Raw genomic sequence first — 27,074 nt, forward strand, 5'->3', positions numbered from 1 at the left:
AACCCAATTTTTAATATCCTACCGTCAATAGCAACCGCAATTTCTTTATTCACTCGCCCTAGATTTTTTTTAAATGGCAGCTGCAAAACTACACCTTACACTAGGCTACGCCATACACTAGGTGACCCCTAACCTTTTTGTGAAAGAAAAAATAAACTTTTTTAGTAAATTAAGTCACATTGTTGAACAGATTGCAGCTTTCAGGTGGAATGACACAGGTGACAGATTTGTTTTGTTCCATTTTATAGAGCCCATGAGTAAGGTAATTATCAAATCAATATAATCAATATAGTTTGCTTGTCCATTAGAGCTCTCAGTGTCATTGCATTTTCAAACAGTATGCAAGTGGTTTCAGGCAGGGAACAAATAAGGGATCAATACAAGGGGATTTTACTTTTTTTTGTCCTGTTGTCATTCAGGTCTGATAATTACTTTCTGAACACTGGTCTGTCCTAGTAATATGTGGAAATATTTTTTTTTATATAGCCTAGATGTGCACTTATAGCCTACATGCCCAGATACAACAGACGGGAATTATCATTGTGATAGCCTATATCTGGTGCGATGCATTTATTGTCCCTGTTTTAAGCCAATGAATGACAATTATAAGCTTTGGTGTCTCCCCTTAAGTCTAAATAACATATGCCATTATTTATTATTTACACATAAATAAATAAATAAAGAGAGACCTATCTCTCTGCCTTTTCAGACGCTGCTCTCCTTCTCCTCTGACTCCTGCTCTGGCTGCCCAGCGAGCTCATAAACATTACGCCCGCAATCGCTTGTGGAGCATTTTAACTCTGAAAGGCAGATAACCACAGGTTGCTGTTTATCTTATAATGGGTAATTGTGTTTTGTTATTTAAACAAACGATTGAGGAAATAAACTTGTCCATGAGTCTTGAATTTGAGGAAGTTGAAAATATATTAGTTGAATTTTAAACATTGTATTTTGCATCTGAATTTGTTATATTTAATTTTTGATTCTTAGAAAAATAAAGGTGAAAATTAGTTGTTGAAAATTTGAAGAGTAAAATCCAGAGGCAAAAAATTCAGATACATAATTTCAATGCATAAATATGTAGTGCTAGAAATTCAATGGCTTTTTAATTTCAAAATCTGATGAAACAGATTTACTTCCATAAAGGACCCCTTAACTGAAAGAGAGATGGAGCAGGAACCCCCTACTACATATTGTATAAAATGAACTTGCATATTAAACTGGGCCTATAACTTGTAGGGCGGCCTAAAGCCGTTATACATACCTTTTTAGAATACTAAGCTATTCAAATTCGAATAATTGTTGGCAAGATTTTATTAACCATTTTTTTATGTTAAACATGTGGCACAGTGAATCCGTGGATGGCCTTAGTGACTACCTTACCTATAGCCCAGTAAGCAGACTTTTTTTTTAAATTAATAATTTGGAGGCCGCCCTGCATTGACTCTGAGGACCCCCTAGGGGTCCCGAACCCCCTGTTGAAGATCCCTGTATTAGTGGACTGTTCCACTAATTGATACTGTACAATAGACTAGCTTTTACAAAACTCTTATTTGCATAATTCATACTTAACTCACAAGATCCTGCATGTTTTACAACAAAGTGACATGGGTCCTGAGACAATGGAGTTGAGTGTCTGAATTCTGCTGGATCACATTAGCATTACCCATTCTCAGCGGATAAATACAAAATTTGAAATCACAAAATAGGTCAGAATAGAATAGAAGACTACCTGAATAGAAGACAGCTTTAACATCAAACGAGCAAGTGTTAAATAAAATGGTGCGGTCTGAAAAAAAAAACAGCCATTTGATTTGAAGCTACAGCACACTGTTTCGCAAACTAAAACCTAACTGGTGTATTTTTTAAGTCTCACTTTGGCCACAGTCAGTATATGACCTTTGGGACTAACAACAGATTCTCTTCCATTTGTCTCCTTGGAATGTGTCAGAGCTTAACATTTAATGCTACAGGACTACATATTTGTGTATATTGTGAGTAATCTCAAAGGTGTTCTGTGGGACATTCAAATGAACGGCTGAGTAAGTTTGATGGCAGCACATGTTGCAATTCTTTTACAAAATCCTGAGGATTCACAGACTTCAAAGGCCTGTTCAGGTGAGGGGCTGCAAATTCCTTCCGATTTCGTCGAGCATATATAAATATTAATATGTGTGCAGTGGCTTAAGAGGTTTATGCATTTTTAAACCTTTCTGTGTCCTATTTCTTTTGGTTCATTTATTCAGCTCTCTGGATTGCTTGAAAAGCACATCACTAAAGTTGAGTCAGAGTTGTTAGATGTGGTTTGCGGTCATTCATTGTCTCTACTTTGTCGCTACCATGTGATGTGTTTTCTGTCAAGCCTTAGGCAAGACAAGATGTTGACAGCAGTAAGAGACGAAAGAAACCTCTGTTGAGTTCATTGTCACTGAGGAGACATGCTGCCAGCACACAGTGTGCCTTTCTAGTAAACAGAGCTTGAATTCAGGATCACTGTTTCTACAATATAACTTTATTGATTCTCTTATCAGGATTAATAAAGTCCGAGACATATCAGCGCCATGGTGTGCATCAGGTTCAGAGAGAGGAGCTCACTGAATGCTTTATTTAAAATTAGAGGTGAGTCTGTGCAACATTACCTTGTCATTCAGAGGAAAACATGAAAGCACTAAAGCAGTGAATAAACAGAGACCTGTGTCATCATCAGACATGGAAATTGCAGCTTGTTTTTTGTCATTATATGTGAGAAAGCACCAAACCTCTGAAGAAATCCCTCTGCTTGTAAAAAGCTTACTCTTGTGCATCGTCAGCATAACCTAATGACCAATGAAGTTTAATGACTAAATGAGTGCAATAATGCTTTGCATCTTCTTGTTAGTGAGCTGTCATGTCCACATATTTCCCTTGTGGAGGAATAATATGAAACCTGTATTTCTACCTTAAAAAGGCATGCACTTAGCCTGACAAGCCAGACCCAACATCTTGATGTGGGAACTCACCATTGGCAGGGCTCAATCCAAGGGGCGGGATAAATGGTTGTCTGTCAAATTCCCACTGCACGCCATAGGCTAGCGCTACAACCAACCAGAGCAACTGAGAAGGTAGCGGAGCTAGTTGATAGATTAAACTTTTGCCGTATCCGGTCGGCAAAACTCCGAACACATCTTCCTTTTTTAAGAATGACTTCAGTACCGTTCTTAACTCAAAGTCTTCCAGAGTCGTACCAAAGCCAATTCGAAAGACCGCTCTTCGCCAGCAGCAGCAGCCATAAGCCTGCCCACCGACTCTATACATGATGGGATTGGCCTGGCCAGAGTTTGGTTTTTCCAGCTCGCAAGCCAACGGAGAGTTCCTAGACTGACTCTGGCTGCAAATTACATTTGCTGCCGCTAGGGTGTGTCTAGATTTCTAGGCTACAATGCACTGACTCCAATGTACTAAGTGCACATTTAAAGGTGGTTAAAAATTCTTTAAAATTTCCAAACCACAAAACATCTTATTTTAGACACACATCTAATGATGCAATTGACTTCCCATGCACAGTTTCTCTAGCAGAGAATCACTCACTTCTGGCTGCTACAACTGGGGCTATTTTTCTTTGCAGTGATTACACAAAAAAAACTCTGTAAAGATCGTTGATCTACTTCTCCACGGTGAGACTGGGTAAGAGGTTAGTCAGTCAATAAATTTAGGTCAGCATGTATGTAGCAAACATTTCACCGGCCATTGCACACCAAGTTCCTCAGGCGGTCCAATCAGTATCAGGCTCCCCTGGCAGCACACACCACTGGCTCAGCATCCACATAAACAATACAGTACAAGACCTAAACTGATTTCATTTTTTAAGCATGTACAATACAACCATGGTTACTATTAATGAGAATACAGCTCTAAATTTTGGGTATTGTATTTGGATGTTATTTAAATATTAGTCAAGTTCCACTCTTATTCCCTTTCACTTTGTTTCCCTTGTAAAAAGGAATTATACAATATATTGTCCATCATTGATCAATAATAGTGGTATTTTACAAATGATTACCAAAATTGTTACACACATTCCATTGTTTTCTAAGAACATGGAACCCCTCCCAGATTGGCTTTTTCACACATCAAAACTCAATGGATGGACCAGCTTGCTTGTTAAGATCTAAAATCTTAGCAACTGTTAACAGAGGTAACGGTGGATCAATGGTACTGATCAATAACAGTTGTAAAGCATCTCCTTCTGGAGATGCTTCTTCCTCTAGTTTGTCACTGACAGTCTTTTCTTTTTGAGAAAGTTTAAAAATGTGCTTCTGTGTGTTACCTTGTATTTGTAGTTGCTAGCAACTTGGGTTTTCAAATAAATTTATGTTTTTCATTCCCCAACCTCATCACCTTATGGACTTTGTGCAGAATGAAGAGGTCACAATTCCTGAATTAAAACAAAAATTGCCAGGAGGTGTAATCCAGTGCAGCAACAATGTGAGTTGAATTACACATTTTTGACAATAAAAAATGAGACTTGGGACTTCTGTCTTATGGTACTATTATATAAAAATCCACAGGACTGATACATATTGCTTGATTTTAATTTTTATAGCAGTGACCTGCTAAATGACTTGGATAAAATCCTTATGTAATGTGACAGAATACGCTTGCTTTTTAGCTGTGTAATGTGGTATAATATGGTCTCATTATCCAGACACGCTATCTTCCATGTTTGGCTTCGTAGTTTCCCTCAGGGCCACATAGGCTACTTGTATTACACATCCTTTAGCTAATTTTCTCTCACCAACTGACTTCAGTACAGCAAGTTTGACAGGAAACACATGGGCAAGCAATTAAATCCATGACCTACAGTACAATTGTAGTTATTCCTAATGTGTCATGAGGAGAAACAGGAAAGCATGAGAGACACTGCTGTGAGTAAAAGTTTACCCAGCAACTCTTCCTCAGGCTCTGTTGGCCTGTCTGCTACAGTGGTCATCACTCAAGGCACAAGGCTGGTTGGAGAGTTGCAGTGTTCACTGCTAAACAAGAGGAGATAGGCTGACAGTAACCATACTCCCTTCCATTGCAATTGTTCGCGGTGGGATTTTCTACTAGTCAAGCTTATATCCAAACCTTTAGTTGTTCAACCATCCAAATGATCAGACTGGATGTTGAAATTATCAAATTGGATTTTGAGGGGCCTTCATTTATTAGTCAATCAAGAGAAGATTAATCAGCAGCAATGTTGATGAATGTTATTTATTAATTTTTAGTAGGACTGGACAATATATTGGTATTATGAGGCTAGATATTGTAATATCGTGATATGACACAAGTGTGGTCTTTTCCTGGTTTTAAAGGCTGCATTACAGTAAAGTGATGTCATTTTCTGAAATCACCAGACTGTTGTAGCTGTTATTTGCTTTTACCCACTTAATCATTTTATCCACATGATTGGTGACTATTTATCAAAACTGTCATTGTGTTACTATTTTGTGAAAGCACCAGTAGTCAACCCTACAATATCGCCGCAATATCGACACTGATATATTTGGTCAAAAATATTGTGATATTAGATTTTTTTCCATATCGCCCAGCTCTAATTTTTAGACATTCTAGCTACATGGCTAGATAAAACATGGCCAATACTAGCTAACATGAAAGAACAATTAAAACTTGCCCAATTGAACCAAATTCGTGAAAAAACTCTTCCCATTTTTCTCTCGTAGATGGGTTAGATGGCCAAAGCGACTTGTCCTGTTTCCGGTTAGCAACCTTTACTTCTTCTACTCTGTTTACTCATGGCCTTTAGCGCCAACTTCTGTAGCCTAGTTTATCTGCTCCAAACAGTTGGTGGAAACACGCTAAATTTGCATATCTTTTTGCAACATTTGAAAAGTTTGCTTTAAATTCGCTTGACAGTTGAATGAAAAAACATAAATAGTTCTTAATATGAGTACACATCCTCACCTTGCACTGTGCGTCATGTGTCTGACATGTTCTTCAGCTGGTGTCATACACTTAATTTTATACCATGACCCCCACTACCTTTCAAATCAGCATATGCTAGTATGCTAGTAGCCAAGTACACGGAGGATTAAAAAAAACACGATGGACTCTTCAGAAGAGGTAATTATCTTCACTCGAGTTTCTGCGTGGGAAAGTCACCGGACACCACAATTTTGAACATAGCCATACTGAGGAATACAGAGAGTTTTTGTGGAGCTCACAGTCTTAATTAGTTTTGTAGCAACTCATTTGGCAATGGCTTGAATGTAACGGACGTTCATTAATATCAAAAAGTTACGCATTAAAGCATTGAGAGACATAATCAACCTTGTTTGCAGTTCGAGGTTTCGTGTCAACACTTTTACAGATGTCTCCTTTTTAGCGGTGGTCAATGGTTGGGCCATTGGTTGGGCCATTGGTTGGGTCAATGGTTGGGCCATTGGTTGGGCCATTGGTTGGGCCATTGGTTGGGTCAATGGTTGGGCCAAAGGGGGATATTTCATTGTAATACCCCGAGTGGCCACTGAAAAAGAATTGTCAGCAAGGCTGATTGGGGCAATTGCACCTGACTGCAGTACGTAGATCGGGGTTGGGCCAAATGTGGGCGGAGCTAAACGTTTGACTCCGTGGGCGCGCCATCTGGTGGCGGACATCAGGCAGCACATTCTCAAACGTCAATGCAACACCTTTATAATATAATATATATTATATAGATTATAATAAATAATGATATTTGAATTATAGATATATAGATTATAATAAACAATGATATTTGAATTGTAAAAAGGAAAAAAGAACGGGGTTGGGTTTAGGAAAAGAGCGGGAAAGCAAACATGACTCCCGGGAAATGAGCCCTGGTCTCTGGGGAACACCAGACAACAACTGACGGTTGTTAAGGCAGAGGCGGAGTGGCAATCGGGAAAGTCTGGACGGACTAACCTGCCGGCTGCCTGCCCGCGAACGGACGCTGGCTGCCCGCGGACGGACGCTGGCTGCCGGCTGCCTGCCCGCGGACAGACGCTACCTGCCCGCGGACGGACACTGCCTACCGGCCGGTGGTCTACATGATTTCCCGGTAGATGTTTTGGTTCCACTCCGCCGCTGGGTTAAGGAAAGGATAACGGGGAAAGCAAACGTAATTCGCGGGAAACGAGCCCATGTCTCTGGGGGACGCCAACAACGGACGGTTGGGTTAAGAAAAACAACAACGGGAAAAGATCTCCGGTCAGCTTGAAAGTCCTGTGTTTTCCCCTCACACCAATTGCCAGAGTGATAGAGAAATGGCTCTGCCAATTGCTATTTGGCAAGTGGGCGGAGTCAAACGTTTAGCTCCACCCACATTGAGCCACTCCTCGATCTGCGTACTGCAGTCAGGGCTTACTCGATTGGGGGCTCCCTATCCAGTACAATAATACATCCATGGGCTGTAATAAGCACAGCGATACTTTCAGCTTAATGCTAACATCAACATGCTAACACGGAACAAGAAGAGTATCATAGTTTTTCTAACAACATAATAAACCCATATTGGGTGAGTAAAAAGGTTGTGTCCCTTGGGTCGCAATGACATAATTTAAAAGATTTGTTTAGGTATTTTGAGTTACTGTATTTCAAAGTTGTTTCCAGTTTAAAATACAGATATTACTGTAATAACATGAAGCCTTGACTTTGCAGATGTCTTATTGTCATAATATCTTCCTTTTGGGACACCTGAAACAGTAAGAGTATGATTGCACTGATAAGAATGTGTGTGCGATTGAGCTTTTTTTTTTTTACATGTTGTCAGCTGGCTTCTCTGGCAGTTTTCTTTGTTCAGCTTGATCCATTTATTCATGACTTGACTTAGGTCAATTCCAGAAAATCTATTATGAGGGTTTCTTTATTGGCTTTTAAAAAACTGATATTAATGCTTATGTCAGGAACTAACATAGGCATTATACAGATGGGAAACTGTAGAGCTTAAGTTAGGGACCATTCCATGAATGAATGCAAAGTAGCCAAGGGAGCTTCTCAGTTTTTGTCAGTAGCTTTTTCTTTGTTTATATTTCTAACAAACTATTTGCATCTAGACCGCCTCCAATTGAGTGTACAACCACCTTTACATTATATTTCCCAGTGAGCTCTGTAGCTTTCTCTTTCATCTAATTTTTCTTACATAGACACTTCAGATCAACTCAATCAATGATGAAAATGATTTCTCATACATGTTTCCCCCTCCTTGTTTGAAGGACAAGGGAGTTGCAAAAGCCACTGGGAGAAATTTAAGCATCCAAAAGCAGTGAAGTGAACATCCCTGCTGATGACCCAGCTGCACACGTGCTCTATCCTGAAGACACACTGCATGAAAAAAAACATGTTTTTCAAGACACTTACCAAGTATGGTCTGGTACAGAAAAAATATTTTTCTTTTGAGGATTTAGAATTTTTTGTTTTGTTTCTTTTGCTTAGTTGCTGCTAATTTTCCAAGGAATATATCCCTCCACTCTCTATGCAGCATTGGTTTAGGACAAAGACATCATGCCACTCTACAGAACTGTATGGGTGCATTTCTGTTGTGCCACGCTCCACTTTATTCCTATGGGTGACGTCAAGCGACTTTAACGCGCCCGCAAAGCATCCCGGGAAGGCGGGAAAAAAAAGCTGGCCGATGCCCATCTTTATGCAAATGAAGCTCAGCGCAAATTCTTTCAGGAAGACGTCATTAACCAAATCACTACTCATTCTTAAATCAAATCAGCTGTTCAAGAAGTGACGCTGTCAGTTAAACCAATCAGACTTGGCCACGAGATTCAAGGACCAATCACAGCCTTACAACTCTGCTTTAAATCTGTTCTCTCCTTGTGCTGTCAGCTGTTGTTTCAGGCAAAGCGCTTGACCCTCTTCCTCCCCTGCCGCCTCCGGTCGTTGTGTTTCTCCCGGCTGACCGCTCCGTTGCCTCTTCGGTCCCGTCTCTGGTCTCTTCGCCGCCGCCACCAGTGTCTGGACTCCATCGGGGGGTTATGTTCCTATTCCCTATCCCTTTAAGAAGATTATTAATTCGATGGAGTCCAATCTCCAAAAGACTTTGTACATTCAATATCATACAGTTGTCCAATAAATATCTTTGCATATCTGCAAACGAAGTCTCTCCTGATTGAAATTAATCCGTTGAATGCAACATGACTATCCAATAGAAGTAGACGAAAATCTTTCAAACTGACCTTTGTCGATCTGAAATGAAGACAGATTTAGCAACTGTATGGCCTATTTCTCGCTTAAAATGTTTTCAGAAACACGTTTCGGTGAACTATTTTTGTAAAATACGAGTTTGTCCAATCAGCTGCCTGTCAAGGGCGTGGAGCATCAACCATGGATGTATTACGTCGCGACACCATGCTTCAGTCGTGTTGCAAAAGTGGATCTGCACTGTATGTCACTGCAAAGGATGGTAGCAGCAGGTTGACCAGGCAAGCAGCCAAAGCATTTAGACTAACCCCATATGTTTTTTGTTGATTGACTCATTGGAGGTTGACCTGAGCTTGTGAGGTTGGGTGGTCCGTGCCGGTGCTCCATGTTCTCAGTCACCCTAAGAAATGTCTTTCTTTAAAAACGAGCATGCCTCAGAGGCGTGCCGTTTTTTTTATACTGTACTCTGGCAGTTTCCTTGCATTATTCTGCCTTGTCTTCTTGGCTCTGATACAAATGAAGACTTTTTCTGTTATCCAACTCAAAGATGACAAAAACGTTAGTTATGCTTCCAAGATGTATATTAAACTACAAGAAGCACCTACAGTAGACGTTATATTCTGAGCAAAAAAAATGTCAGTAACATTTCTACACAAGCCACAGATGTGCATGACACAGAAAAAGCTTGAACCTCTTCCCTCCTCCCCTTTGGCAGTTCCCTTTATAAAAACCATGAGTGCTCGTCAAAATTTATTTTCAGGGAAAAGATGACAAAACAAAGATATTCAGCACAGTTTGATTTCTAAACTTTAACATGTATTTCATGTGCAGCTTAATGCAACAACTTACTTTCCCTGGAGCAGTTCAAATGACATAATTAGATGCATAAATAATCCCTGAAAGCAAACTATTATTTTTAATAACAGGCATATCAATTTAGCTTTTTAAGCAATGATGTGCTACTGGTAAATGTCAGAAGAAATGCCTATCCAAAAAATTAAAAATGCCCAGAGCAGAGTTTAAATACTTGATGATGTATGTTGGACTTTATGGCTATATTCTGGGCTTTCAGTACCTCCTCAGGATAAACCTCCTAGCGATGTATTTTAGGTAATCCAGTCATTTTTGGAGCGTGTGCTGATAATGCCAGAGAGCCAGGGACTTTGTTTTGCTTTGAAAAGGTTCAGCACCTCTGACAAAATGTATAACAGAGTAAATGTGAGAAGGATAGGACAGTATTTTTTTGTGAAGTGGTTTAGATGCCGAGTCGTGTTTGATCAAACTTGGGTCAAGCAAGGACTTGGGAACAGTTTCATTTTAACGTTGTGATGTTGGCATGTTTGTGCTGACAATTTAGACTTACTGGAGACTAATGCTTTATGATCTGAACCACAGGTCATTTGGGCAATAAATATGTGATATTTGGAAACTGGAGGCAGTCTGAAAACTTCTCTCAAGATAAAGAACAGTTTTAGTTTTCCATTAAACTGCTCAGAGTGTGTCTTCTTCTTGCTTTCATATGTGATTTAATTCTCTATGAATAGTACAGTTAGGACAAAAAAAGCCCTTTAAAAAAGGACACTGTTGCATCTAAGACGAAAAGGGCAGTGGAGGTCACTGAGACCCACAAGCAAAAACAACAGACTAGGAGTTGAGATGCAAGCCCCAAATTGGTAAGAGCCATACTGACAATTAGAAGAACTGTGACCCAGAAACATACATTCTTTTAAAACAGTTCCAGACAATTACCAAAAATTCAGTTCTTTCTGTGAGTGGCTCCCCTTAAAAACCTTATTAATGGAAGAAGATGATACAAGTTTTTCGATAATGATGGATTTCAGAAGTTAATTTGTTAGTTTGTTTTCTAATAGCATTTCTAGCATTCATAAATTTCAACACACATTTCCCAAAGCAGCTCTTAAGAGTGAATGCATCCGCTTACCATTAAGAGCTTCTGAATATTGCTGTCTGGGGTGCTTAGAAGGATACTGAACACTCTTTAAAGTATAGCTGTGCTGTATTAACAATACATAAATCACAACGTGTAAAATGTAAATGTATACAGTTTATACTTAGAATTATTTAGTAGTAGTAGTTTTTAAAGACAGATTTGATAGACTGATTATACTATTTGAATGAATATACTATTTATTCCTTCATCATGCTCTTGTCTAAATACAAGATGTGTTTTTGTATTCTCTTGACGGCTTCATGTCCTAACTTGCCCTGTGAGGTCTGTGTATGTGACATGGCAGTTGTCCTCCAGTTTCTGCTGCCTAAATGAAATATCAAACTGCAATGAGCTGTGATATTCCCATGCTATTATATTATGGCCTACTTTGCTCTGTCCCCAGCTCATAGAATTAAATTTCAGATGGCTAGAAGGACATGCTGCTGAAACTGGCTCGCATGTGCTGTCACTCAACTTCAAGACATTGTAGCCTTTTTATTGCAATTTGAAACTTACCTGAATAGAAGGCCCACAATTTTACTATTTCAAAAAACAACTGAAGCAAGTGGGTAACTGTGAGCAGCAGCTTGGTGCTTTGAGGAGGCGTGCAGTAGGAGTCATGCCATATTTTGTATTTTATCCATCCATCAGGAAACCGACCTCCTGTCTCAAAAGTAACACAAAACTACAGAGAAAAATGACAAACTAAATCACAGAGCAATCAAATGGCAGACAAAGATGACAGGCTTACACAACCTTTAAGTGAAAAATGTTGTATTGTATTATTCCTGTGGCGTTGTTTCAGCAGGTCCCATGGTTGATAGTACAGTCACAATCAAATTAATGAAAAGGTCAAGCTCTGCAGCTGTGAAGACATAGACCATTTGGTTTGCCTTTCAGATTAGTTCTGAGGAATCTATTACACATTTATAGCACAATAAATGACTTAATGTTTTTAATCCCCAATTGAAGTGCCACTTATGCATTAACAACCAATGCATGCTAAAGTTATGTAATAAGAAGAACCTTTCCCCATTTGTCTCGACAAACAAGCTTTCAATCTTCCAATCCTTGAGCAATCATATGGTGTTTATTTGCATGTATGTATTTGTGCATCTGAGAAAAGGAAGAAGTTGGCATGGTGGTTGGCAGAGGCAGAGGAGGTGGACAATGTTGGCACAGAGTAAGCCAGTTTTTGAGAATGCGTTGAAATGGCACATTTCTTTTGTTTCCTTATGCGTCTGTGTGCATAAGGAAGTGTGGTCGGTGTTGCGTTGCTTCCAGCATTGTTAACACCTTTGAATGGCAACCCTATCTCCTTACCCAAACCCAAGAGAAAACTGAGTCACTTAGTGATTAATATTTTAACTGTGTAAACATAATGCACTGTAAAAAAATTTGAAGAGAATAGCTTTATCATGCGTAATGCACAGATGGTTAGTCAGCTCTCCCTGCACCAGTGCGTTGAATTAGTCCTGCCTCCGTGGAATATAGCTCACAGGGGCAAAACTCACAACCTGCTCCCCTTCCTCTATTTTCTGCAACATCACTGCTTATTTCACAGACACAGTGTGATATTTACCAGAAGAGAGGAGAGAACTTCATCTGGCAAGCACCTTGTGCTGCTAAAATAATATTAGCTCAGTTAACTTCAAGTTGCCGTATTATATTTTCCATGATTTTGTTTGCAGATACAATATGTCTCAGGATGAGAATAGTGTTCTCCATCATCATCTGTCTTCTTTTATAAAAACTCAGTAACACCATCTAATAGATCACATTTCAAGGGTTTATGAGTTGCAACTAATGGCTTTATTAATAGTTGATTACTAATATGGTATAAAGCTAAAAGTTATAAAATTGATAAATATGCATGATGTATTAATAGGAACAACACTTGGGTTGCCAGGTTGTGAAAAATGTGTCTGATTTTGTATCCAGTCTACTCTGTAATAAATGTTGGTAATCCATGAATAAATAGGTTTCTCACTTCACCATCAGCCATCAAGTCTGCAGATGTAAATGTCAAAGGGTAGGTTCATTTTCATGAATAGGGTTTTTAAAAAATCCATCAAGTCTGTAGTTATTAATGATAAAATATAATTTACAATGCACTGCGGCTATTTTCCATAAGGTCAGAGGTCAAACATTGGAGGGGTCTTTCTGAAAATGTAAAGAGCTAAGAATTCAAAGTAAGTGCCATGCTGGTTAAACATGCCAAAGCGTCTGGGTAGCTCACCTGGTAGAGCAGGCGCACATATCTAGAGGTGTACTCCTTGACGCCGCGCCACGGGTTTGGCTCCGAGCTGCAGCCCTTTACTGCATGTCGAAGAAAATGTGATTCCGTAATAAAATATAGTGTCAAAGAGCTCTTGATTGTCTCAGGCTGTAATATGTGTTGTGGTTGTTTTGGCCAGCATTGTGTTTAAATGTGTATGCAATATTGTGGAATGTAGCATAAAAACACAAATTAAACTACATTACAATTTACAAGGGATTTCTTCTTGTCACTCAGTGTGCACCACAATCAATTGCATAATGGCTTCAAACCAATATCATTTGTCACAATTACGCAGTAAAAGGAGGAATATGTCCTGAAAATGACTTGATGTCCTCAATGATGATACAAACATTCTCCAGTTTGTTTGCCTTGGTTCATGATTAAACCATGCATGAGACGTAAGCTCTCCATTCACGGTTGCCTACACTGCACAAGAACTCAATAAATGCCACATTGTAACTAATCACTGAACATGTTGAAGTATTTTTCCGCAAAGTCAAACAATGATGTTTTATTACAATGGAAGGTTTTACTGTGTCTCAGGGAAACGGTGTAACTTTGGTTTGAGAAGTGGGGGGAGGCAAAAAACAGGTGGTCTGGGGGTTCTCCTCCAGAAAAATCCAATTTGAATCCCATTTCCTGCATTTCTACATACATTTGTAGGGACTATGTTGATACAAAATACAGGAAATAATTAAGTTGATTTTGATGAAATGATTAGGGGCCAATCATCAAGACTTATAAATAAAATAATATCAAATGAATTTGAAAGCGGGAGGGACACAAACAGGATTTTGAAAGTGCTTTAGTGATTTAATCGACTTTGATTTGCAGTAACTCTGTGCTCTGCGCTAAACAGCTCCTACACTAAACCTACTCTATACTAAACTGCTGAGAATTGGGATTTTCCTTCATGAGCAGCGCAAAGTATTGCCTTGTATGTGTTGCCATAAGTCAACTCCTTCTGCCACAAGCAGTTTTCTGCTTTGTGTTCTTCAAATACAAATGTCACATTACGTAACATTAATTAGAATGCAAAGAATCTTACTTTGCTGCTGCCACTTTTTGAAGAGTCGCTGTTGGCCAGGGATGTCAAATACACGGCTCGCGGACCAGAACCGGTCTAACAAGGGTCCAATCCACTGGATGACTTTGCAAGTATGTAAATTGTAGTAATTCATTCCAATTTTTAAATAAAATGCATTACTATTCCTACTGGTTCCCTGGAGGTTGCGCTATCCTCATAAGAGTAGCAGACCCTATACTAATATACTATTATAGACCCACGTGCTTATGTACGGCTACGTAACGCAACACTGTCAAGCTGAGTGTGAGTTTGTGAAGCCATTCTGAAGGCTGCACATAGCGTGTGCTCCTGGCTTTTGGCAACATCAGGCTGATGAGGAACTCTGTGGCAAATAAGATTTTGGATCTTGCTGGTATGGTTTAACCAGAGATGGGAAGTAACGAAGTACAAATACTTCGTTACTGTACTTAAGTAGATTTTTCGGATATTTCTACTTTACTTTACTATTTTTTTTTGTGGCGACTTTTTACTTTTACTCCTTACATTTTAACACGAATATCTGTACTTTCTACTCCTTACATTTTAAAAATTGGCTCGTTACTTTAGTTTTGTACAAGAGGTCGTAATGTCGGTGAATAGCGCGGACACGCGCCTCACACCGCGAGCGGGCGCGTGCGCCACACAGAAGAAAGTGAGAAAAAAGAGAGAGAGACTGCTGTCCGGAGGATAATCAGTTGAGATCGTGTGTGTGCGTCCTTGAGAACTGTAAGTCGTATAACTTCTGTTGTCAGTTCATTTAAGCCTGTTGTTGTATTATTAGTCTGTAGTTCCTGCACAGTTAAATTAGGTTAGCTAGAGATTTAGTTGTTTGTGTTCTTCACCTGTTAGCTAGGTTTCACGTTGCTTGTAAAGCATTAAAAGAGAGAAGTTGTCTCTGTCCGTGTTTTACAGACACACCTGGGGGGGAGGGAGGGGGGGCGAAGTTGGAAACCAGTATCAGCTTTAAATACGGTCCTAATCTAGTCCTTAACAAGTTTCAAATAATTTCACTGGAGTTACCGTTATTATTTTTCACGTGATCAATACCGAATTCAATCTAATTGGATGGGAATATACTGTAGGCTACGTTACATGTAACGCGCCACTACAAGACGACTCGACAGATTCGGCCGCATTCTGCATTCATTTGCGGCAAATAATTGCAGCTTGATGGTGGTAACGTTAGCACTAGTAGTATGGATGGCGACATGATTGAAAATGAAGAAAACAGAGATCCCAGAGATTAGGCGAGAAGCAGCAAGACATTCCCAATCATCCCTGGCCTTATCTGAGAGAGATGTTTGAGATAGGCTAGGAGGCATCAAGTATGACTCCTGGCCAATGTGCTGTGTAACTCTAAAAGTATGGGGAACTTCTTAATTAATCTGTTTAGTAATTCATATTGTATCCTTTATTTTCTTTCTATATTTGAGCACACACATACATGTAGATTCCTTTAAATGTTAAGGGGACGATTAAAAAAGAGAAACTGGATCTGTGAATTCTCACAGAATCACAATTGAATCCATATCTTGCTACTCAGTCAGAATCTTATTAAGCTGGAGTCCCAGTCTCTGTCACAATAATCATATATGTGATGTTTGGCAGACATCCATTTAAAATGTAGACAATGGCATATAAAGAGCCTGGTTTTTATGTCCACTGAAGTTTCTCATCTTGCACTCTAGAAACTTGTGTGGTCCAGGTAGCTTTGCATAAAAGTGCGTATGGTTCGTATTTAGGCTACTTTTACTTTTATACTTTAAGTACATTTCAAAGCCTGTACTTTGTTACTTTTACTTAAGTAAAGAAGTTAAATCAGTACTTCTACTTTTACCAGAGTATTTTTTAACACAAGTATCTGTACTTCTACTTAAGTACGGGAAGTGAGTACTTTTGCCATCTCTGGGTTTAACTCAGTGTTGTATTACTTGTGAGTGTAGACTGTATAATATTAATGGACAGAGCATGTGTGACGTCACCCATTGGTTTGTGGAGATCTGCTATGAGCCGTCGAGTTTGCTGTTACGGGTGCAGCCATCCTGGTTGCGGATGTGACGATTTTAGACGAGAGGGAAGAGTGAAGGAGGAGCCACGTTATGTTACACACTTTCATTGGCAAGCACATCATAGCCACGCCCTAAAACACCCCCTGTTTTATTGCCGATTTTAAAATCAACGAGACCATAATTCAAAAAATGAACATCATTCTGTATTGCAGAAGACTTAAAACTAGCGATTGAGACCATAAACTCATTATGAAAATTATTTAATTTATTTGAAGACGGTCAATACCACAACTGCAGGGATATCACTAAATTGCCTCTGCATGGTCTAATTTTATGTGGTAACATCATTACTGTGATTGAATGTAAAACTTCCTGCTTCAAACGCAACCAATAACTTAACTCATTTCTAATTTGCAAAGCATTTATTTGGAGTTGAATATCACCGGTAAAAATAATGTGCAGTCTAATATTTTTAATAGTATAAATCACAGTTGAAGCTTTTGACAGCAAACTCATAATTGATGTGAGTTTTCATACACGATAATACAATAATCTACATACAGTAAATGATGTGCATCTTGGAAGCAAAGTGGTTTAAATTATCATTTTAAGTGTCTGGTCTTAACATAATAGAAGAAAATAACTTATATATTTCTCAATGTTAAAGACATAAAGGGCCTTCTGAATGCGTGGTGAGGAACTGCAAAATTACAAATTCAGCTCAAAGTTGATTATAGAAAGATTAAAAGGCTTAAAAGATATGCAAATGAACTGACAGAGTAAGAGGCTTTGCATTTCTACACCATGAATATAAATTGTATTGCTGAGTTGGTTTTCTGTAACTCAGACAGATAGTAGTGACTGAGCTCTAAGGAATTACAGGGATGTTGTTGCTTACCCACTTGGCAAGCACTTAACTATAACCTTGCCCTGCTCCAGCACTGACTCAGCTGAATGGTGTCTGGTGGTGAATATAGATGGGAGATTTGAACAGACCAACTAATCTTAGAGATTAACAAGTACTTTAAAACATGATCAATGTTTGCAACAATGCTACACTTATTACTTATTACTCATTGTTTTCTCATCTGTCCTTCTCACTCTTTCCTTGCAGTGAGTGCTTACAGGGAATGCATGGATAATGGGACGTGGGCATTGAAAAGCAATTACTCCAATTGTGAACCCATTTTGGAGGAGAAGGTTAGTGTGACGTCACAATCCTGTTGTCCCTCATTGTGTAAGCAATCTGTTATCCGTGTTAAATAAATGCTCATCACAGCTTCTCATCATAACAGTAATGGCACACAGGGAATACCTATCAGATCTAGCCAAGTAATGTGGTGTTTTGATTACTTAACGCTTAATGAATTGAATTTTGTTTTTCTACAAACTGTACTGCAGCTAAACGGTTTAAACGTTTGTTTCCAGACGACTTAACAAATACTACAGTCTTGCCTGTGTCCGTATAAGCAAAGCCCGGGGACAAACCGTAAGACTGATGTATTGCATGTAATGAGTTTTGGCCTGATTACCTCACATCATGTCTCCTAATTATGTGTATTTCTGGGCCTTGCTCTATTTTCTCAGATAATTTTAAGCCATGACATCTGAAGTGCTTTCTCTCACTTTAGTTACACCTCAAAACAAAGAAGCCTAGATAGATGAATAGATACAACCTGGTTCTAATTATGTCTTTTAGTATCGTTAACCTCTTTTCTTTGTGTTATTATCCAGTAGTTGCACTCAAAAAGTAATTCACGTCTTGTTTTTACAGAGAAAATATCCAATGCATTATAAAATAGCGCTGATCATCAACTACCTAGGTCACTGTATCTCTGTGGGAGCTCTAGTCGTGGCCTTCATTCTCTTCTTGTGCTTAAGGCAAGTACAGAAATAGTCCCTATCTAAATGTGTCCTGTATGCATGAGACCTCATAGAGGACAATCAGGGAAATTCACGTAATGTGCTCGGACTGCTTATCGTTAGCTCGCTTATGTCAAAAGAAATGATCTCTGCAGCTCGGCTCAGCTGGAGCACTGAGAAAGACATAATGGGCATTTTTATAACACTTTCTTCTTAGCAGTCATACCTTTTCATGTCCTGGTTTAAACACACACACACACACCCACACACACACCCCCACACACACACACACACACACACACACACACTGCACACACATTGCAGATATTAAACAGCCGCTGTGTTGTGCACTATGGTGTGATAGATGTGGGTTTCTCAAAGCAAATATTGATTTCTTAAATTACTTTAAAGACCAAAATAGCCAATATATGTTTTGAAATTAAATCTCTTTGGATTTCATAGAACAATCCAAAACTACTTAGTGATTCCCTACATATGTTTATTCTTGGCACGTCCATGAATCTTTGAAATCATATAAAAACACGCTACACCTCATAGTTCTAGTAGCCTATGTACATCCATGGCTACAGTGCAAGGAAGTAAGTAAATTGAGAATTTCTTTTTTGGATAAATGAAATTATGTAATACATAAATAAACAAATGTTGTATGGACTGTTTGCATGTAATATTGCAGCCTCTAGCTGTTATATGAATGGCCAACAACTTATGGACAGTATAATAAAAGGCCAATATTATTCAGCCCTAATCTCACTTTAATTTGAATAAGCTGTACCGACTCTATGAAAGCATGATAATAAGACATTCCTTTTATTATAGAAGCATACGATGTCTTCGAAACATCATCCACTGGAACTTGATCACCACGTTCATACTGAGAAATGTTATGTGGTTTTTGCTTCAGTTGATTGACCACAATATTCATGAGAGCAATGAGGTAACAGCATTGTTTTACAATATTGTGTACTGCATGCACTAACTATATAAAGTCATTAGACATTCTTAAAAGGTTAAGCTACACACAACTTTATATCAAGTATTTCTGTTGCAATTTACTGAGTCTTGTGTTGTTGTTGTTTTCAGCCTTGGTGTCGATTAATTACAACAATATACAACTACTTTGTGGTGACAAACTTCTTCTGGATGTTTGTTGAAGGATGTTACCTACACACAGCCATTGTAATGACTTATTCAACTGATAAGCTCAGAAAGTGGGTCTTCCTTTTCATCGGCTGGTGTGAGTATGTCTATGTTGAAAGTGCATTAGTAACACTTCACTCGGTTCTTGGCTCTGCGTGATTCAGTTAGATACACTTACAATATTTTTACTTTTGAATGAATATAGTAAATGGCAGTAGAAGTGTTGCATGGATATGTGTTTTCTGGTATAAACCTATTCCTAGTTTTTATAATAGTTTTTCTTATGGAATTAAAATTGCAGATACAGTATTAGAAGCTGAGTTGGCCAGGCCACAAAGCCCAATTTAAAGTCCAGTTTAACTTGATACTTTATGGCCTCAAATGCATTGATTTTGTAGATTGATATGTATTTGGTGTTTAATGACTCCAAATCAAGATAATTCATTGTGTTTCAAAGCTTATTCTTTACCTTGGACTCAGTCAAAGTCCATTTATTAGTTTTTAATCTTGATCTTCATCAGCAGATTTGCACAGCTGTCATGTTCAAATTTCCATAGTTACTGATATACTGTACATGTTTTGGATTAACTGAGTATTTTTGACATAATAATATATGCTTACATACTGTACATTGAAGATATTTGTAAATATCTGCCCAAAATGATCACTTTCAGAATTTTATATATTGTACAGATTTAAATTAAAACCAGATTGTGAAACAACTGAACCACAGTGTAACGTTGCATTTCTCCCCAATTCAAAGTAAACCTTTGCTTGACTGAATGCACTTCATGTAAAGTCTTGAAGCGGAGGGAGAGACTCAAGATAAGGCTTTAAGTTCATAAGAGAACAGAGCTGCAGTGAAGTGTGAAAAATGTCATTATTTGTGCTTGACTTGCAGTGATAGAATGAACATAAGCCCCATCACAACCACATAAATTATCTATGCTCACCTTGACTTCAACTACAGTATTAGAAAAAGCATGGTGTCAGAATAGTCCATCTTGAGGCAGAAAAACATGCATGTATGGTTTCCTGAGCCAGTCTGACATTTCCTTTCTGTCTGTTTATGTAATGCACTTTGTATGTTCTTACAGGATGAAAAATATACACATACTTTAATGCATCTAGGTCATGCTAAAATGACTCAACAGAGATTTATGAACATAAGAATGGATTAGATAACCAGCAGATGACATATGATTGGTATTGACACCACATGGATGACATGATTTGGTGCTTCATATTGGCTTTAAAATAGAAATAACCAAAGGGAGATATCAATCATATCAATCTAGTTTTAATGACTCGATTACAGTATGAAGTTACTGACAGCTTGTCATGATTAGATTGTCTGTACAGATTCCTCTTTCAGTAAATTCAACACATCAATACTAGGAAATTCCCTTAGTACTCCTGCAGCAGGTGTAGGTTAAATTTGGTTTTAATCCATATCTGTGCACATACCATAAACCATATATCAAATATTGTAACTTTTTACAATGTAATACATAGAATAGAAAAAATGACTTCCCATATAAGGTCCAATATTATGCTCAAATTCAGGTCCATACTTGTATTTTGGTTTTCTACTAGAACATGTGGTTAGACTTTACTTGAAGTTTTCTACATAAGAGTGACATGACACTGTCATTAACGTGTCATAAAACATTATTAACAAGTCATAAACGTTTATGACATAACTCTTTTTTAGTAAGTATCATTCGATTTTGTCATGACACATTAGGGTTAGGGTTAGGGTTCATGTGTCATGACTGTGTCATGTGAGTGTCATGTATTCATGACAGTGTCATGTCACTCTTATGTAGAAAACTTCAAGTAAAGTGTTACCGAACATGTTCACATGCTTTAATGTTCAAATAACACATTGTTTGTTTAATGGCTGGTTTTCTCATACTGTCTGTCTGAATAAACCTGTATTCACCCTCTGTCTGAAACTCTTCTGTTTCGCCCAGGCTGTTCTGATTGGTCAGCATTTTGCTTGACGTATAATCTGTACAATTTAATTTGTTTTTTATGCTTGAAACTGCTGCATTGTGGAAACCACACACTAGTAAAAAGATTAATTCCTCATTGCATCCCTGATATAAGTCTTGAGAGATTGTTCATTAGAATTCATTAATGAAATGATGGAAGTGGAGGAAATTAAATCTGTCTTCCACCAGAGGCCTGATGATAGCTGGGATCCAAATAGGTTAAGACTTGTACACTTTCAGCTCCATTAAAGTTGATATTACTCATCACTTTACCTTTACAAACATCTGGTTAACTTTGTCTATAAAACTTCCCGTATCTGATAAGCTTTCTGTCACCTGATTTGTCCACTCAATAACGATATTTGGCTAGAAGCTAAATTAGCTTGACAGGCAGGGTGAAAAAGTCAAGAATGAACTGCTTGTTAAAAGAAGCACAGTCTCCTTGAACTACAGTCCGTAGTGCTGTGGGGGAACAGTGAGATATCCCAAAGGGCTTTATTGCTTTTTATTTTACTACAATCTTACTGTACTACAAAAAGCAGCTAAAAGGTTCTCGTGCAGCACAGTTTGTAATATGCAGACCACAGAAAAGATTAGGTTGCAGTAGACACAAGTGTTCGTGCGCGAATAAAATAAAAATCCTTAATAAAGCTGGCGGAATTCTCCCTAACAGTCTATTCAGTCTGTTTTGAGAATTTAACATGCACTCTTCTTTTTCTGAGATGATTTCAACTGATTTAAAAAAATGATTTCCATACATATGTCAAGAAAGACAACATTTATTTTTCAGATTCATTTAGGCTACATATAGCGATCATTTCTCCACCCGACCTCTAAAAGGGCAGCAGCTGTGGTTCCTGAGTTGTGTAACATATGACTGTGAAGCCAATTTAGACTTAAAATGTTGTTTTTCAGAAGAAGAGAAAGAAGAGAAATATGGGAGCATGTTTTCTTCTTTTTTTTTTGGAAGGAGCACGTAGCTAGGCTTGTTCATTTTCCCCATTGTCATCAAGCTGCACACAGTTATGCGCTACTGTTGTAAAAAAAATTGTTCTGTGATTTCCACCTTGATTATTCTGACAGTGATACTGAGAAAAAAAGCGTTACCAAATCCATTTGTACTTTGGTTTACTAAATTAATTAATAAAATTAATTCATGTTTTTGTTTTTTTAAGTTTTTCTCTAACAATATCCTATGCCCCTCATACTGTAAATGTTTTCTGACAAACATGAATCCTTTCATTTCTTTACTCCAGGTATTCCATTACCTATAATAGTAGCTTGGGCCATAGGAAAGTTGTATTATGAAGATGAACAGTAAGTATCCAATAAATAGGTATTTGTATTTGCCAATACTGTTTTCTTAAATGTTTTCTTTAATATCCTGGTATTGATTATTAGTTTTCTTCTGTCAACAGATGTTGGTTTGGTAAAGAGCCTGGAAAATATATGGACTATATTTACCAGGGACCAGTTATTCTTGTGCTACTGGTAAGCAACAACCCACCAAGGCATTGCACTGTGCATCCCATTATCTTTCACATTAATTGTTAGAACTATTCATCATATAACACACAATTTACACTAACATGAGATTTATCACTAATGTCTGCTTGAAGGTGTAAACTAATGAAAAAATATTGCCCTAAATGTAAATGGTTTTATAATGAAAGCCATTTCTATCATGCATATAGCTTGTTAGAAAGGTGGAATTAATCTTCCTGATGGGTCCAGGCATTCCAACGTATAATAATCCAAAAAATAAGAAATTGTATTCATAGGAATGTATCCGCTAATGGTTTTGTGCAAGCTGTTACCAGCATGTAGGGGCGACCAGTTCTGATTTGTGTGCTTCTCTTACATTTTGTTGTTGAGACAGGAGATGGCTTTGACTTGTGTTACCCTCTACTACTACTAAGCATTTAATTAGCAGATTATGTTCGCTGCAGAAAATGGCTCTCGGTGTATTTCAATGTAAGCCATTAGCACGGGGTCCAAACTAATTATTTTGTCTATGTTGTTTGTCTAGATAAACTTTGTTTTCCTCTTCAACATAGTACGAATACTTATGACCAAACTAAGAGCTTCAACCACGTCTGAAACAATACAGTACAGGTGAGTTGATAGTGTGGATGATTTTATAAATGTAGAAATGACATGACATTATTTTTTTCTTCTGTTTGCTCCTTGCAATGACAACATGTAGTCTTTTAACTGAATAAATACATTTTAGCCTCAAAGTAGCTGATTAGAAAGCAAACTAGTATTACATTTGTATAATTATTGTCACTGTTTAAATTCTGACTTCATTGCACACACACCCTCAAGACTTTTTGGGGATCAGAGGATCCAATGATAATGACTACAGAGTCAAATCACTGCCAGTGCTGCAATATTAAAGATTAATTATTGTTCATGCGCCTCTTCCAGGCTAAGGATTGCCTGTTATTGCAATTATTGTGGCAAATTAAAATCAATAAATCACATTAACACCCTGAAACCTATTTCTTTAATGCATTTTATTCCCAAACTCTTCCAATATCATATGGTACATGCTCATTTCCTTCAAAATCTAGTTGGAATTTAATTTATAGATAAAGTAGAAAGAATGAAAATGAAGTCTAGACAAAGAAATTGACTTCATTTCTTTTAGTCTCACCAGTATTCTTTGGAGGTGGCAAACATCTCTGACTTGGCACACTTCCGCTTTATGTTGTTAGGTTGTGCATCTGACCAATGAATTGTGAGTTTGCTTTCTCATTTTTGATCACTGTGTCAAGTGTATATTTCTCCTTGGGGGATTATTTCGAGTGTGTGTTTGTGTCACAGCTCACGTAACTTTAATTCAGGCTTTTCAGGCTGCACTGGGATTTACGGTCGTGGTGTGACAGATATGCTGACGTGAGCCGCGCAGGTTTAAGTGAGTGAAGGAGAGAAGTGTCAGGCATAAATTGTTGACCCAAATTTAGAACATAATAATTCCTTCAAAATGCTGTCGGTTTTACCAGAATTGCATAAACAATACAAGGACAACAAGGACCAAATGGGATTTTCTGTAATGTGTAAATTGCTTGCATGGCACAGTCATGATTATTGGAATTTCTTTTGGAGAATACAGTATACAGTATCATCTCATATTAAAACCCCAACTTCATTTTAAACATCTCAGGTTCTCAGATCTGGAACTTTTTAGTTAATCAGAAAAAAAAACACTCCAATGGACAGTTCAACAACTTACCATCTAGTAAAGAGATGCAGAACCTCCAAAACAAGATCAATTTATTAACTCATAATAACATTTACAGGTGCATACTTTATGGATAATTGTGAAACTCTGTATTAATGACATTTCTTACTGCAGACCTGCTAGTTTATCTAACTATAAATGAAGGTGTGTGTGTGTGTGTGTGTGTGTGTGTGTGTGTGTGTGTGTGTGTGTGTGTGTGTGTGTGTGTGTGTCCGTTGTCTTTCAAATATCTCGAAAACCGTTCATCCGATCTACTTCACATTTGATGTCCTGGGTACCCAATGAACGTTTGGAATTTGTAGCAGTTTGGACAGTGTTGGATATTGAATATTGATAAATTGTCAATAAAACTAAACAATCGCACAATAAAGGTTGAGGAAAAAAGGTTGAAAAAAACCCCGCTGGCATAACGCTGGCTCTACGCATTTCTACCCTTCACAATAATAGCCCAGCTTAAATTTACTCTGAGCATTTTGCCAAGAGAAAACTCAATAAAAAGGCATTTTTGCAGACACTGGATATCAAAAAAAAGCCAGACACTATATTATATTAAATTGCTGTCAGCTGTAAGTTCACCACTTGTATGCACACAGCAGAAGGTAACGTCATCTTGGAGCTGACAAAGAGAGCTGCCCCCTCTGCGTCTCACCCTGGGTCCAGTTGTTCAAGTGTGCTGCTAACGTATAACACTAATAACATTACCGTTGGCAAAATACCTCCACTAATTGGCCCATTCCAAACAGGCACTTTTTGAACGGGCACTGTACTAGAATAAAGTAAAAAACGTAAAGATTTCGAAATGCATTATTACCAAATAAATCATCATAAAATCATATCATTTTAAACTTGGCAATCCCCCCCCCCCTTTGTTTTTATTGATGGTCAAAACTTAATCTCTTAAACATTAGTAAATTACTCATTAAGTATCACACAGAATCACACCTTTTCGAAAATCAACTTGGATGGAATCCAAGTTCTTATTATAGTATTTTGTATAAATGGGGGTGCTGATTTCCATCCCTGTCTTCACAGGAAAGCTGTGAAAGCAACACTGGTCTTGTTACCTCTGCTAGGCATCACCTACATGCTGTTCTTCGTGAATCCGGGGGAGGACGACATTGCACAAATTGTTTTCATCTATTTCAACTCCTTTTTACAGTCTTTTCAGGTAAGCCTGAGGATTATGATGCAGTGTAACACTGGCCAACCATAAAAAAACTAACTAAATGAACAATGGGAGTCATACTGATTTCTTAATGGTTTTTTTTATCACAGAGTTGTACTGTATTACTTCTCCTCAGTCATGAGACTTATTGTGGGAAGATGATTTGAAGTAGCATCCTGGCTGTGCTTACAGTTCACACAGCAGCCTTCCTGCCTCATGCAGTGCTCTCAGTTGACAGACTAACAAGGCAATGTGGGCATGGGTTCTGCTCTGTGGCCATTTTTGTATTCATCTTACCATCTTTTGGGCCTAAATTTACGACTGAGTAGGTTGAAAAAAAAATGGATTTCAAGCAGAGATTCTTCAGTGAAAAATTATATTTGGCATGACAAGAGTTTCTCCCAATAGCTCTCTTAATTTATTTTTATTTTTATTTTCACCACTGCATCTGAATTCTCTGATCTTAAATTAAGGTGCCACTACACAATACAGCTGCATTGACTTCTATTAATAGTAATGTATCTTTTTCTGCAGGGGTTCTTTGTGTCAGTGTTTTACTGCTTTCTAAATGGAGAGGTGAGTCACTGAAGTTTTGCATCAGGCTCAGTATTTATGAATTTAATTAAGTTGTGTTAATGTGTTTCTTGATCTATGATCTTAATAAAGCCCCACATGGATTTCCTTGATTAGTTTAGTTTTTTTTTCCAACAGCCCTCCTAGTTACAATTTTTGCTAAGTTCAAGCAGGGGGTAGAATCAGGTTGCATTCATAAAGAAAAAGAAAAACTGCTGAAAGATTTTCTGTTTTAGTTAAATTGTAGCATTTGGATTAAATATTAATAGAAAACTTTGTCATTTTCCATCTGATTATAATGAAAGCAAATTGCTAGACTTCCAGCTGTTCGAAAGTCATTAATGCCATTATAAGAATTACACACATTTGTAATTTCACTAATTGTGAAAAATTAAGGACCCTCTTGCCGCTCTCTCACAACCCTCCAATAACTGAAACTTTGGGGTGGAGAGGCAGTCAAGTTGACGAGGAGTTGTACAAGATATAAGTCACCCCTCTCACAATTATTTTATTATTTTTTAATACAAGTGAAAATTGTCATTGGCAAAAGTGATTATGTGTCATTAAGGGATTATTTTAATTTTTTGTTCTCACTGCCCACATATATATACTTTTTA

General features: G+C 37.9%; 1 protein-coding gene across 3 annotated transcripts in view; it reads left to right on the forward strand.

Annotated features, from left to right (window-relative positions):
* LOC120568904 (corticotropin-releasing factor receptor 2) overlaps positions 1-27,074 on the forward strand; it is a 32,706-nt gene that overhangs the window by 1,786 nt on the left and 3,846 nt on the right. Inside the window, exons 1-10 of one of the 3 annotated variants that reach the window (XM_039816649.1) lie at positions 15,153-15,171; positions 17,569-17,654; positions 18,229-18,335; positions 19,155-19,272; positions 19,419-19,572; positions 22,729-22,789; positions 22,891-22,963; positions 23,502-23,587; positions 25,752-25,887; positions 26,419-26,460. In XM_039816649.1, coding sequence (XP_039672583.1) covers positions 17,589-17,654; positions 18,229-18,335; positions 19,155-19,272; positions 19,419-19,572; positions 22,729-22,789; positions 22,891-22,963; positions 23,502-23,587; positions 25,752-25,887; positions 26,419-26,460 — 843 coding nt within the window. In that variant the 5' untranslated portion in view covers positions 15,153-15,171; positions 17,569-17,588. Of the gene's footprint in view, positions 1-15,152; positions 15,172-17,332; positions 17,474-17,568; positions 17,655-18,228; positions 18,336-19,154; positions 19,273-19,418; positions 19,573-22,728; positions 22,790-22,890; positions 22,964-23,501; positions 23,588-25,751; positions 25,888-26,418; positions 26,461-27,074 lie in introns of those variants that run through there. The other 2 variants (XM_039816648.1, XM_039816647.1) reach the window with 2 other exon arrangements.

The sequence above is a fragment of the Perca fluviatilis genome, chromosome 11, assembly GCF_010015445.1.
Source record: "Perca fluviatilis chromosome 11, GENO_Pfluv_1.0, whole genome shotgun sequence".
In the NCBI taxonomy this organism is placed as follows: domain Eukaryota; kingdom Metazoa; phylum Chordata; class Actinopteri; order Perciformes; family Percidae; genus Perca; species Perca fluviatilis.